A 14,779-nucleotide genomic window follows, 5' to 3' on the forward strand; every position below is an offset into this window, starting at 1 on the left:
TACTAAATTTATAAAAAATTATACATTTTAAAATAAACAAGTTTTTTTCTCTATGGTCATATTTTATCGCGAACACTTTTCATTTACAAACAAAAAAAACAGGTAAAGTATAGAAATATATTTATATATTTTTGATTTAAATTGAAATTTAATATTAATTGTTGATTTAAAATAAGTGATTAAAATATATATATTTTTTTTTAATTACAGAATGGCATCTAAATTAATAAGCGTTAATTTTGAGATTTATGGAAAAGTTCAAGGTGTCTTTTTTAGAAAGTTTACCCAAGAACAAGCTACTGCCCTAGGATTAAGGGGTTGGTGTATGAATTCTACTGAAGGAACTGTCAAAGGAACAATTCAGGGTGAGAGAAAAAATATTGATGAAATGAAAAATTGGTTGCAGTATAAGGGAAGTCCATATTCTAAAATAGAAAAAGCTGTTTTTAGTGAAGAAAAAGAAATCGATGAATTTAGTTTCAATAATTTTTTTGTTAAACGTTAATTATTTTTCATTATATTGTTATAGTAATGTTTATTATTATTAAGTATTCTCTGTATGATATTTATTATTAATTTTTTCCTAACGAGTGACTGCCTTTTATTTTATATTGTTCTTTGTTTGTAAAGAAAAGTGTTTTTTTCATTTTACTTATAACTAAGTAACATTTTTCTTTGAATAAAAAATTTGACTCGATGAAATGTAATAGAATAATAATTTTTAATTGTATTATAAAACATTAAAAAATTTATCCTGATTTCTAGTTATCAATTATTTAAAAATAGGGCTCAAGTTAGGATTCAACTAAGTGGATGTTAACTCTAAATTATCCTCGAATGTATTGTTTTTAAATTTAAAGAATTTAAAGTTCGAAAAAATAATGAAATATTATTAATGATGATAAATTTTTTAAAATGTAATAAATAATGTATTTTAAAAATTGTAAATAGTGTGATAAAAAAAATTTTATGTGATTAGTAATAAAAGTTGTTAATTAGTTATAAAGTTTAAAACAAAAAAAAAATAATAATATAAAATTTTTTTTTGCAAAAGATAATAAAATTGTAATAATAATATTTGTGCAAAAATTATAACTGTATTACTGAATTGTTTAAAATTAGATTTATCAGGGGAAACCTATTTTAACACCAATTAAAATCAGGGTTAATTAATCATCAATTTTTATTTCTTTATTTATTTTAAAAAAGTGCCAAATAATTTTAATTGATTCAATCAAGGCAAGGCTGTGGTTGGCAATGGTTGCTTTTTTTTTTATTTATCAAAAATCAATTGCCAAATATTTTATCTAATAAAATTAAATCAATTGGCAATTTAAGGTGATAAAATTATTATAAACCATAAACAAATTAATTTATATTAAATGCTTATTATAAATTTAAATTTTTTAAAGCCAATGATCGATAATCGATTGATTATTTAATTTAAACCGAAAAAAAAAAAATTACAAAATATTTCCTATGCCAAAAATTATTGTCAATATATTTTCTTTTTAAATAATTTAAACAAAATTTTTTATTTTGTATAATGATAATAATGATGATTTTTTTTTTTTTTTTTTTAAAGTTATATAATTCGAATAATTAAAAAACTTGAATTCGATGATTTTCTCTATCGCACACCAAAATATTTCCGTTGCTCATCACAGCCACACCTTCGAGACCTTTAAATTCTCCATCTCCGGATCCCCAACATCCAAATGATTTTAAAAACGAACCATCCGGATGAAATATTTGAATTCTATTATTTCCCGAGTCTCCAACAAATATGTAACCCTGATCATCCACGGCTACACCCCTACACAAATAGTAATCCGATAATTTTAATTATTTATATTTTTAGTTATTTTATCGACATTTTAATATAATAAAAATATAAACCTTGGAAACTTAAATTGACCCTCATCCGAACCTTCGTTACCAAATGAAGATAAAACTCTACCATTAACGTCAAATATTTGAATTCTATGATTGTTAGAATCACTAACAATCACCCTGTTTGTATTTGATACGGCTATATAATGGGGATGCTCCAACTGACCAGGTTTATTTCCCTGAGTACCAAATTTTCCTACGAATGTTCCATCCGATTGGAAAACCTAAAAATTACCCACAAAAAAAAAGATTCTAACTGATATTCCTTATTTACAATGTGTGCATGTGTGCATTATAAGATTTATTATTTTACTTGAACTCTGTGATTTTCTTTATCGCAAACGTATATAAAACCCAAAGCATCAGTTGTTATCCCCCAGGGATAATTAAATCTACCATCGGCAGTACCCTGACTACCGAATGCCCTAAGGAACCTTCCGGATGGATCCAACACTTGTACGCGATGGTTATATCTATCGGCAATAATAAATTGTCCAATTCTATTTACGGCTACTCCAGTAAGACAATCAAATTCTCCCATACCGTTTCCATAAGTTCCAAATTCTTTAAGGAAATTTCCTCTTGAATCAAACACCTTTTAAAAACATGAATTTATGATTCTAAATCATAATAAAAACCATTTAATTTCCCCCCCCCGCCGCCCCCCAACAACGAATAAAATTTTCGTAATTTAAATTTTGGTAATAAAAAAAGAAAGAAAGAAAGTAAAGTTGAACAAGATAAATATAAATGAAAGAGAACATACCTCAACTCTGTGATTTGATGAATCGGCTACGACGATTGAATTATCGATACCCACGGCAATGCCACGGGGCCATGTAAAACATCCTGGTTCGCTCCCCCGACTCCCAATTTTAAACAGTTGTCGACGCTTTTGCAGGTATTGGTTTCTAAGGGTAGAACCTGACGCCGCTGCTACGAAACCTAGAAGGAAAACAACAATTATTATTAGGTGTTTTTTTTTTTCGTCACAACCACAAAAAAAAAAAGTTGTATATAATAGTAAATCATAACCTGCTGTTGCCGCCGCCATAACTGTAGGGGATGTGGGGGAGCCTTGCATGTTTTTTTGATCATCGTCAGATGATTCGAAACTCGTTGAATTGTGACGTAAAGGCAATCCTAAAGATAGCCTTCTCGAATTCAAAGAGGATGTTGATGCTCCAGAGGAAGATGGAAGATTACTGCTTGGCAAATCTTTACCATCCTTACCTCGATTTCCATATTTATTCTGAAATATAAAAGAAAATAAAAAATTTTTTAATCGATTATGAAATCTGTAAAAAAAAAAGTTTAAAATACGAACCTTTAAATATCTCGCCCAAGAGCTTAGTGCCGCACCATCTTTTTCACGACCGGAAGTTAAACGATCGGGTGAATTTTCTTTCATTTTTAAATGATGAGTTGATCTGCTCCTGGAGAGATCGTTTGTTATATTTTGACCGTATCTTGAAGGTAAATAAGAAGAAGGACTCATATCATCATCATCATCATCATCTTGAGCAAAATTGTGGGAAGATCTACTTTTCATTATTGAATTTTTTCCATCTCTCGCTCCCGAAAACCTGAATTTTAATTTAAAAAAAATTCATAATAAAATTTTCCAACATCATTTTTATTAACATTAATAATGATATTTTTCAACAGAAAAAATATACCTGGATCGAGTTGTCGGATATTTATTATCATCATCCATCATCGCATTAGAATATCTTCTGCTTCCAATTTTATCTAAATCATCATCCTGGCTAGTAACGGGAGAACTTTTATTTTTATTTAAAAAACGACTTCCGTATCCGGGAAATTTATTTTCTTCTTGATACTGACGATTCCGTGACAAAAATCTCGGGACTGTAAATTAATAAATTAAATTAAATTTAATAAATTTTTTATTTAATTATAAAAATTAATTAATTAATTTAAAATGAAAAACCTTCGGTTTTATCTTGTCCCATGCGAGAATTTGTCGGTTCTTCTTCTCTAACATTTCCATATTTTGTTCTCCAGGGTACTTCTTCTTTTAGTGACGAATCATCTGGAGTATTTCGAGATCTCGAACTCGAAACGCTTCCTTCTTTACTGTTTTGCCTAGAATTTCCACCATTATCTCTAGCAAGTGCACTTCTTGCCAATAAGGGTCCTGCTAACAAAATATATCTCTTACAAATATAGATTGCATCATTTTTAATTTTTTTTTTTTTAATTCAGGTTCAGTGTCGGCTACCTTTCGATTTCGATCGAAATCTCAAAACTTATTACAAACATTTTTAAATTTTTATTAATTTAAAAAAAAAAAAAAACAACCAAACTAAACATTTTTTGCTGAAAGTACAATGATATAAAAACATTTATAAAATGTTTTTTTTTTTTTTTGAATTGTATCAAGTAAAAAAAAAAAAAATTATTAATAATTAATAATAATAATAATATTAATTTAAGTGTTTCTCTCTCTCCCCTCTGTTTTACTTATAGTGTATTAATTTTATTTTATATACAATAATTATTATGATTTTTAGTAAATATATTACTTTTCTGTTAATTTTGTTAAGATAATTATAAAAATTAATTATTTAAATGATAATCATTATTATTTTATATATATATAAAAATAAAAAAATAAAAAGTATTTCATTATGATTCACAAAACTTAATTTATTTTCGAATAATTTACACAAAGAAAAGAAAAGTAAAGAAAAAAATGTCGCGTTTTAACATATTTAAATCATCATCATCATCATCATCATTTTCTTTCACTTAATATATAATCACAAATAAAAACTTTTTTTTCGATTAAAACTCGACTTAAATTCACTTAAATTAAAAAAAAAAAAATATTTCTGTATATTTTTACATGAATATATGAATAATAATAATAATAACGGTTGAAAATTTATGATTACAATTATTATTATTATTATTATTATTATTATAATCATCCATTTTCATAATATAATATTGTAGTAAATATATTTATGAGAAATGAATAAAAATTTTGGATTGTTCGTTTTTCCAAAATAATCGATCGTGGTATAGAAAAAAAAAAAAACATGTCATCTTCAATCTTCAATAATACATGATGATGGATTTCTAATTAATTATTTATAATTATTTATTGATTTGTTGTAGGCGTTTTCAATGTCCTCATAAAAGTTTTTTTTTTTTTTTTGTTTGATTTTTTTAAAAATAAGAAGAAAAAAAAGAAGAAGTCATCAGTTTTTGTGATTCGGTTGATGCGATCGGTAAACGATTTTTTTTTTTTTAAAAAAACGAATTTTTTTTGTCGTGGCTTTAGTCAGAACACCCCCTTTGAACCTTTCGTTTACTTTATTCGTGTGGCCGTGTTTTGAATTTTATCAAGGTACGTTCCTGAAGTTACCTACGATTGCAGGAATATTTTTAAAATGAGATTTTGTTTGTTTGTTTGTTTTCATATTATTATTATTATTATTATGATAATAACGACGGTCGAAATTATTCTCTTCGAGAAAATAAACATTTAAATATAAACGATTTGTCGTGTTCTCTGTTGTATATAATTTTAAATGATTTCTTTTATGTGAAAAAATCCGATGATGCAAAAAATAATTGCTATACTGGAATGAAAAATTATACCTATATCCGTTTTATCCATATCATTGGTATCGTTTTTACTTTTGTCACTTTCAGTGTCCTCATCTGTATCAGTATCCGAATCGGAAGAATCAGAATCCGTTTCTTCATCTTCTTCTTTTGTTGGTAATTGTACATTTTCTGAATTTTGACGATTTAAGAACCGACTTCGATATTTTAATTGACTGCTTCCATCTGTGCTGCTGCTTAATTATAAAACACAACAATCGACGGTTACACAAATCATTTTTTTTATATATATATACACATAAACACCCACGCACGCACACGCACACACAGACACACATGCCTTATCATACACATAACCGTATTTATTTATTTTTTTTTAATAATACAACCTGACTTTTCCTTTCCCTCCTAAACTATCAGAATCTTCTCTTGGTGAAAATTTTGATTTTGCATTCTCAGAAGCCAAGTTTTGTCCTCCTACTCATCAAGCAATAAAAACAAATTAAAAAAACAACAAAATAAAAATTATGAATAAAAAAGAAGAATAATAATAATAATAATAACAGTAAAGACAGTAAGAAGAAGAATCGATAGCGAATAATATTGATAATAAAAGAAAATTTGTAATTATTTTTATTTTTAAATAATTTGAAAAGAGAAAAAAAAAATTTGATTTTTTAATAATAATAATATTTCGAATTGTTGTTGATTTTGATAATAATGTTAATAAAATATATACATTCAGTGCTATACAGGTTTTTTTTTTTTTGTTTTTAAAATATTATTATTATTAATATTATTAGTTATATACAATTCAAGTTACTACATTATTTTGTTTTTATTAATAGTTCATGTTTTATTTTATTTTTTTTTAAAAGAAAATCTGAAACATTTATCAAACAATTAAACCCTTTTATTATTTTATTTTTTTCCACAAGATTTTTATATAACCAAAATAATAATAATAATAATAATTTAAATTAATTTTTTTTTTCTCTTTTGTTGTTGTTGTTGTTGGTAGTATTTATTTATTTTTTCAGTCTGATTTCCAACAAACTTTAAACACATTCTTCCTCCCTCCCCACCACACTATATCATCAACATCATCATCATCATCATCCCTTGATTAATTTATTATTGGTGTGGATGGTCATGAATTTTTTAATTATTTATTTAAAAAATTTTTTTTTACCTGATTTTAGTTGAATGCCTTTTCATTTTAACCGTTAAAAAAAAAAACAAAAATATAATTAAAAATTAGTCGTGTTGTTTTTTTTTTTTTTTTTACTTGATTTCATATTTAATTTAAAAAAAAAAATTTCAATATTATTTTGTTGTTTTTTTTTTTTTTTAAATATTTTAAAAATTTTTGGCTCAATTTTTCGGTTTAATAATAATAATAAAAATAAAAAGTTACGTCACTTATAATTTCGTAAAATTGAAATTGTTTGTTTAAATGTGAATTTTTATCGTTTTTTTTTTTTTTGTTTAACACTTTATATTACCAACAAAAAATAAAAATAATTAATTATTAATAAAAATTTAAAAAAAAAAAAAAGATAATAAGAAAAGGATAAAAGAAAAAAGATTACTTCGAAAATAAACATGAAAGAAAGAAAGAAAGAAATGGAAAGAAAGAAATTTCCCTCTCTGTGAGTGAGGGAAATTTTTTCCCTGCCTAAATATAAATAGAAAAAAATATAAAAAAATTTACCTAAATTTTTTGGGGTTGTCGATCCTTGTGAACTTTCCGAACTTGACGTGGAATCAGACGATTCACTTCTACCGGATTTTTTAAAACTTGCTGCTGCTGCTGCTGATGCTGTTGGTAATTCACTTTGAAGCGAAGATCTTCGCGATGTTGTCGTACTGTTCGATGCTGTTGGACCAGAGGTTTTATTTTGCAATGGCGACATTTCGTCATCTTCATCGCCACTTTCTTCCTCGCTCGAAGGCGGAACCTGTTTTTTTTTTTTTTTTTTCATTATTATTAAAATTATTTTCTAATGCGTAAATATTAGTTTTATCGATCGATAATATTTCATGGATGAATTATAAATCAAAAAGAAAAGGTGAAATTTTTTTTTTATACCTCGGGCATGGGAGTCGTTTTTCGACCGGTCGTTTCCTCCCTCGTCGATGCCGAACTTCTTTCTTCACCATCGTGAGAATTTCCTTTTCTTAAAACGGTCGTTCTGTCTGCACTCGATTTAGCCTCGGGTTGATTTTGTTCGTTCGCGCTTGCTTTATTTTGCTTTTTCATTCTTGTTATTTCATCCTCTTCCGAAATCTGCCTTTGTGCTCTTTTGGGTGGTTGAAATTTTTGAATCGGCGGCGGCGGCTCGGGTTTCACTTCAACTTTTTTTTTTTCCTTTCCCATTTCTTGAAGTCTTTGCATAACACGAGGCGAATCGTACAACCTCGTTATGCCGCTCAAAGGACCGCGAGCAGCATCTTCCGTATCGAAAACCCTTTCTCGCTCTTTGTTCTGTGGCTCGCTAAATCTTACGGATCTCGATTGACCCGAATCGCATTCGGGTTCACTATCTCGATCTCTTCTAAATCTTGATCTGTAACTGGGTCTTTTCGGTTCGGTGTCGTAAGAGCCTTCGTACTCGGATCCATAATCTGATCTATTAAATCGATCTCCGTACAATCCTCCGCTTGTTTGACCCTGTCTACCGTATCTTTCACCGAATTTTCTAGGGGTACTTAAAGAATCGTCAGCTTCCCCATAACGATCGTAACCGCGTTCGTCCTGGGAACGAAATTGTGTCGCTAATCTGTGGTCACTTTTTGATCTCATAAGTCCGGGAGCCGATGGTTGCAAAAGATTCGTGCTAGAACCACTTCCAGCCAAACCCGGAAGATTATTTGATACATTTTGATGAGTTGCTATTGAATTCAAATCTCCAAAACCTGTTACAAACAACAAAAAAAAAGAAATTTATGTTTTAATTTATATTATTAAGATTTTTTTTTTTTTGAAGCTGCTGCGTTGTATTGCTATGACGTAAGCAAATAAAAAAATAAAAATAAAAAATAAACGAAAATGGTTCATGCCAATAACTCGTATTTAAATGTCGCGAACGTTTTTAAATAAAAAAAACGCATTTTATTGCTAGTGATGTGTGAATTTCTTTTCCTTCTTCTTCTTTTCTTCCTCCCCCTTCTCTTCCCCCCTTTTCCCTAATAATTATTTGGGAATCTTCCAACAACAACAAAATTATTTTATTTTATTTTCCTTACAATTAAATAAACACAAACTTTTGCAAAAAAAAAAAAATTTTTTATTTCTTTAAATAATTATTTTAAAAAGAAAATAATAATAATAATAATAATAATAATAATAATAATAATATATAAACGTACCAGCAACTAGTAGAACTAATTGATTAGGGTCATGGGTCATTGTAAATCTTATTCTACGATTATAATCGGTGTTTTCATATTCGAAATTTCTTATAAAATCAACAGTTTTTAAAAAAATTTCTTTGGCATCCATTAATTCAATATCATCCCAATCAACGGCTTCGGTTATGTATTTCTCGGCCAAATCGCAATTGCTTTGTATGTTTGATATTTCCTGTTCTAAATTTTCTTTAAGTGTTGATAAATTTTTTTTTTCCGCTGATGAATATTTACTTATTTCACCTGGAAAAATTAAAACCGTTCGATTGTTTTTGCCACGATGATGATGAATTATAAATGATTATTATTATTATTACCTCTTAAATATTCGGTTCTATCTTTAAGCGCTTTATATAATCTTCTATTGATTTCGTCAACTTCTTCCGTTATTGATGAACAATTATGTTGAAGACCGACCATGTTTTTTTCAACAACCGCCAAAACATCTTCTAATTTATGAAGACTTCTTTTTACCTGTAATTATCATTTCAATGATGATAATAATAATACTTATTTTTAAATAAATTTTTACACGTTGAATTTTTAAAAATAAACGTTTTAAATTTTACGCGTCGTTTCCGTCGTGTCGTCGTCTCGTAATAAAAAAAAGAAAAAATTATTATTAATCCTCATTTTGTTAATCCTCGGATTTGTTGTTAACCCTTAGATTTGTTAATCCTTAGGTTTGTTAATTTAAGAGTTAAAAATAATTAAAATATCGATTTTTTTGTTTTTTTTATTTTTTAAATTGAATTTAAAATAGGTAATAAATAAAAAATGAGGAGAGAAAATAAGGGAAATGGGACACAAAATGAGGACGTCGCTTTTTTGTTCCCCCTCCCACCCCCTTTCCCCTTACTTTCAATCGACCAACCTGATTATTTATTCTAGAAATTTCTCTTCTTAAAATATCTTTGTGTGCGCCTTTACAATCTCCACATATTTTTTTATCGCAATGCATGCACATGCTACAATAGGATTTTTCCGAACAGACATTACATCTTTCCATAATTTGTCCACTCGTTGGATCCGGTAATTCTCCAGTTATTTCGATGTGCAATTCCAGAAATCGTTGTAGGGTTACGTTTGTTGGATATCCTTGTACTCCCTGATAAGGGATTCGATGTTCGGCTCTGCATTCCGGACATTTAACCTAAATTCAATTTTTTTTTTTTTATTCTCCATTTTTTGTTTTAAAAAAAATAAATAAGAGGAAAGATAATTTTTTTTTTGTTACTTACCTGTCGTCTTACGTAATCCACCAAACCATCCATGCAAGGTTCCATGCAAAAACTATGCTGGCATGGAAGGAGTTTTGGATTACGGTACCGATCCAGGCATATGGCACACGTTAAAAGTTGTTCGAATTGCTCCATCCTATAAAAAAAAAAAAAATAATATTTTCCCACCCCCACCCCAACTTTAAAGTAAAATAAATATATTTCGAGAACATTTAAGGGAAGGGGTCGAATAAATTATTTTACGTGCGTTTTACGTAAAAAAAAAAAAACGCGGAAAAGGGGTGTTGGGCGGGGGGAAACCCTCGAAAAAAACCAAAATAATAATAATAATAATAATAATTTTCCTTACCTTTTTTATTAGGAAAGTTTATTTTTAAAATTATTTGTTATAATCAATATATATTTTTCATAATTTATTAACCATTTATTTTTTATATTATTATTATTATTATCATCTTTGAACGATGCCATTTTTTTCACTTTTCTTTTTTTTTTTTTTTTTAATTTGTAATTTATTTTAAATAAGTCATTTTAGACTTCTGGAAAAATATAATAAAAAGAAAAAAAAATTTTTAACGGAATTAAAAACTTTTTTTTTTATTAATTTTTTATTTTAAAAAAAAAAAAGTTTTTTTTTGCCATGTGACAAAAAAATTCAATGAACTTTTTTTTTTTTTTACTAAACCAATAATAATAATAATAATAGTGGTACTAAGAAAAATAATTAAATTTTTATTTATGAACAAAAAAATAAAAAAGAAAATTCAGGGAATAAAACGTGATCGAAATTTTTAAATCGATAAATTTTTTTTAATAATTAAAACGCGAGCTTTTTAAACCATATCCTCAATATTTTTTTTTTTAAAATCTATTTTAATAAACTTTTAATATAAATGATAATAATAATAATAATAAAACCCAAACAATTTTTAATAACTTTTCACAAATATTAATAATAATAAAAGTACGTTTTCGACTAGAAACTGCCTTAAACAACTAAGAAAAAAAAAAAAATTTTTTTTTTTTTTTTTTTTTTTGTGAAATTGTGTAAGCACCAATTATTTGTGGGACTCAATCTGTGAAAATAAAAAAAAAATCAGGGCTGGCATTCTAACTGATTTCATGCCAAAATTTAATTTTCATTTAAAAAAAAAAAGAAATTTTTATGTTTAAATTACATTATATGAACAAAATGTCCATTTGTGTCCAGCCAGACACGATACAAAAAATACATTTAGATATTCGTGGTTGTTCCTGTTGTGGTTGTTGTTGTTGTCGTAACAACCTTTTGTTATAATTAATAAAGGACAACAAGTAAAGGACACTCATACAAACAAATTATGTGCGATAATAAAGGTTAACTTTTTGGAATTTTTTTTTTTCTGATAATAAGAACAATGAAGGGGGAGAGAGAGAGAGAGGGTGGATAAAGATATCCCGTATATTTATTTAACGTTTATAAATTTTGGACAACATGATTTTTTTTGGCGAATTGCCTGGACTAAAACAGGACCTTCGTCATCGTTGCTCTGATTATTTTAAATATTTTTTTTTATTTTCATTTTTTTTTTTTTTTTTTTCACCTTGCTAGTCATTCGATTATCAATTCATGTTACTATAAATAATTATGACCCCATATACAACAATTATCCCCTTTTTTTTTTTAATAAAAAATAAATTCAAATTTTTTGTCTTCATTTCATATCCGCAATTATTTAACGTTTCCGTTCGATTTTTATACTTTTCGAATAACAACAACAACAACAACAACAAAAAGAAAAAAGGTTTAAAAGAAAAAAATTTTTTTTTTTTTTTTGTTGAAATTTGACGCAACGATAATTTATTTTTATTCTTAAATTGGCAGACGAAACTGATTTTATATCCAATTGCGTAGGTTCATTTGTGGAACTCAAACGTTATTTTTAACAAAAAAAAAAAAAAAAAAAAAATTACTTTCAAGGCTATTATTATTATCATTATTATATATAAAAACTTTATAGAGAGAAAAATTTTAAATATATATTAATATTAGTTATTTGTTAATTAAATTTCAATTTTATACTCATCGTACAAGAAATTAAAGACGTTTTTTTATCGAAATGACCTAAAATATGTTGTTAGCAACTATTTAGTCTTCTGTTGGCAACCGAAAGGTTTCAATTCAAGAAGAAAAAGAAGACAAAAAAAAAAAATGATGAAAATAATGTTTATCTTATTGTCTGACTAAATAACTTGTCTTATTATAATTTCAATAACACGACAACAACAACAACAACAACATAATTTTTTTTCCTCATCGTTTAGTATTTCATTGAAGTTCTTAAGTTGGGGGACCAAAAAAAAAAATTTCTATATACATATCAAATGGGGGCGTTTAAAAAAAAAAAATTTCCAGGTTTAAAAAATACCGGAAATAATTTAACATCGCGTAAAATAAATGGAAATTATTATTACGTTCATTGGAATTCTCCAAAAGGTAAAAAAAAAAAAATGGCTTTATTCCTAATTGCTACGGTTTTTTTTAAATAAAGGTTATTCGGGTAATTGTAATCATTACACTCCTTCAACCCCCCCCCCTTCCTTCCTCCCCCAAACATTAAATTTCTCGTGTGATTAAAAATAATTTTATTAAAGGGATTTGAGTGGAAGTATTACAGGTTAATTCCGGTATAATTCATAAATGGTTAAACACTGGAGATTTATATAATCTGGAAAAATTAATTTTACGAGGTCAGGGACAAAAACTTGTTGGAGAAAAAGGATCAAACGAGTCCAGAGTTCGAAATTTTTTAAAACAAGTTCCGGAGTATTTGGTGCGTAAAAAATTTATTTATATCCGCGAGAAACGTTGTGGATAAATTTAAAAAAAAAAAAAAATTTTCGTTTCCGGTTAAGGATAAAATTAATGAACTTCACGAAGCGGCATCCGATGGAAATTTGGGGGTCCTCGAAAAAGTCGCAGAAGATATAGAAAAAGATAAAAATTCAAAAATTTTTGATAAAAATATTTTTTTAAGTCAAGATCAAAATGGCGATGGCCTTTTACACAAAGCTGTTTATTTTGGTCATACGAAAATCGTACAGGTAAAAATTATAATAAAAAAAATTTTTACCGGAAATAAATAAAAAAAAAAAAAAAAAAAACTTAATGATTTTAGTTTTTAGTTAAAAATTATCCGAAATGTTTAAATGTTCAAAATAAAGAAGGACTTACGCCTCTTCATCTTTGTGGAGGTTCCAAAGAAGAACCTGGAAAAATTTGGCAAATTCTTATTAATGCTGGTGCCAATTCGAGAATTTTAGATTTGAAAAAACGCGCCCCATCATATTACATGCAACAACCAAACGAATTAGTTTTTCCAGTTATGAGAGGTGCTTTTGAAACTTCTTGTAAAAAAAAAAATAACGAGAACAACAACAACAACAACAACCACAACAACCACTTCGACAATGATCCAACCAGTAAAAAAAAAATTTTTTCTTTTTCGTTTTTTATGTAAAAAAAGAAAATTAATTAATTTAATTATTATTCCAGATTTAATTATTAAACCTTCAAGTTTGAGAATATGGATTCACAATAAAGATTTTACAAAATTACAAAAAGTTATTTGGGGAGGTCACGGAAATAAATTATTGGTCGAAACAACAAATGATCCAGCTATGAAAAAGTAATTAAAAATTATCTTATATACTTTGATTCATTTCCCCCTCCCCCCCGAAATATAAATAGTTCCAGTTACTTTAGTAATAATAATAATTTTATAAATTAGATTTTTAGACGGAGTTCCTCACGTTTTAAATTCGATAAAAAATCTTCATTTATCCGTTATTGATGATGATTTTAACGGATTTGTTAAAAATATATCGTCTGCTCCTTTGGAAATTTTAGATAGTCGAGATATTAACGGTTTAAATATTTTACACAAGGTTCGTTAATTTCTTTTTTTTGTTTTAAATTTAAAAATGAAATTAAACGAAAAAAAAAAACTTTTTTTTTTGCAAGGGATCGGGTCTTAACAGATGGAAAATAGTTAAAAATATTCTCGATATCGATAATACGTTGATTCGTTCGATAGATCGAAGTGGCAGAACGGCATTACATTATGCTGCCACGACATTAAAAAATGATAATCATTTATACGATTTAATTATTTCATATGGAGCCGATAAAAATTCAATCGATAACGTAAGATTTTCTCTCTCTTTTTTCTTTTTAAAAATAATTTTCATGATTTTGCATTTCGAAATTTGAAATATTTTTAGAACAACAAAAAGCCGATTTATTATAAAAATAATTTTAAAGAATTAATAAAATTAATAAAAGTTGTACCCGATTCTCCCAGAACGTTAAACGCGTTTCCTCCTAACTGGAATTGGGAACTTTATAAATCTCCAGAGTCGAAAATAATAACTTTAGATAATTTAAACGATGGAAATATTGAAAATGGCGACTTTGAAACAAAAAATTCATACGAAATGACATCAACAATTCCGAATGGTGAAAAAAAAGAAAAAAAAGATTTTTTCGAAGACGATGAAGAAAATGAAATTATCGAAGACACATCTGAAAATTTAACATTTACAGAAGAACAAGATGAAAATACGGAAAATTTTTTTCTAAATGAAAATTATGA

The 14,779-nt window shown here is 27.0% G+C and overlaps 3 protein-coding genes across 3 annotated transcripts in view; 2 read left to right on the forward strand and 1 right to left on the reverse strand.

Annotated features, from left to right (window-relative positions):
• Positions 1 to 211: 211 nt before the first annotated feature.
• Positions 212 to 505, forward strand: Phum_PHUM256360 (Acylphosphatase-2, putative; the record flags this gene model as incomplete). Its single annotated transcript, XM_002426431.1, has 1 exon — positions 212 to 505. One exon carries the CDS (start codon positions 212 to 214, stop codon positions 503 to 505), a length of 294 nt encoding a protein of 97 aa, XP_002426476.1.
• Positions 506 to 1,280: 775 nt separating this feature from the next.
• Positions 1,281 to 10,280, reverse strand: Phum_PHUM256370 (nhl repeat-containing protein, putative; the record flags this gene model as incomplete). The annotated part of the gene is made up of 17 exons (XM_002426432.1): positions 1,281 to 1,307; positions 1,642 to 1,816; positions 1,900 to 2,117; positions 2,207 to 2,488; positions 2,660 to 2,838; positions 2,929 to 3,145; positions 3,221 to 3,479; positions 3,573 to 3,765; positions 3,848 to 4,054; positions 5,527 to 5,726; positions 5,883 to 5,973; positions 7,208 to 7,454; positions 7,586 to 8,412; positions 8,866 to 9,147; positions 9,222 to 9,378; positions 9,779 to 10,057; positions 10,146 to 10,280. 17 exons carry the CDS (start codon positions 10,278 to 10,280, stop codon positions 1,281 to 1,283), a joined length of 3,975 nt encoding a protein of 1,324 aa, XP_002426477.1.
• Positions 10,281 to 12,635: 2,355 nt separating this feature from the next.
• Positions 12,636 to 14,779, forward strand: part of Phum_PHUM256380 (ankyrin repeat-containing protein, putative) — a gene marked incomplete at both ends in the record, with an annotated part of 4,567 nt that continues 2,423 nt past the window's right edge. The window contains 8 exons of the mRNA XM_002426433.1: positions 12,636 to 12,659; positions 12,803 to 12,958; positions 13,041 to 13,229; positions 13,304 to 13,607; positions 13,681 to 13,813; positions 13,916 to 14,072; positions 14,149 to 14,331; positions 14,409 to 14,643. Of these exons, the coding sequence (XP_002426478.1) occupies positions 12,636 to 12,659; positions 12,803 to 12,958; positions 13,041 to 13,229; positions 13,304 to 13,607; positions 13,681 to 13,813; positions 13,916 to 14,072; positions 14,149 to 14,331; positions 14,409 to 14,643 (1,381 nt within the window). The remainder of the gene's footprint in view (positions 12,660 to 12,802; positions 12,959 to 13,040; positions 13,230 to 13,303; positions 13,608 to 13,680; positions 13,814 to 13,915; positions 14,073 to 14,148; positions 14,332 to 14,408; positions 14,644 to 14,779) is intronic.

This window comes from Pediculus humanus, genomic scaffold (genome assembly GCF_000006295.1).
Source record: "Pediculus humanus corporis 1103172107631 genomic scaffold, whole genome shotgun sequence".
NCBI classification, from domain to species: Eukaryota; Metazoa; Arthropoda; class Insecta; order Psocodea; family Pediculidae; genus Pediculus; species Pediculus humanus.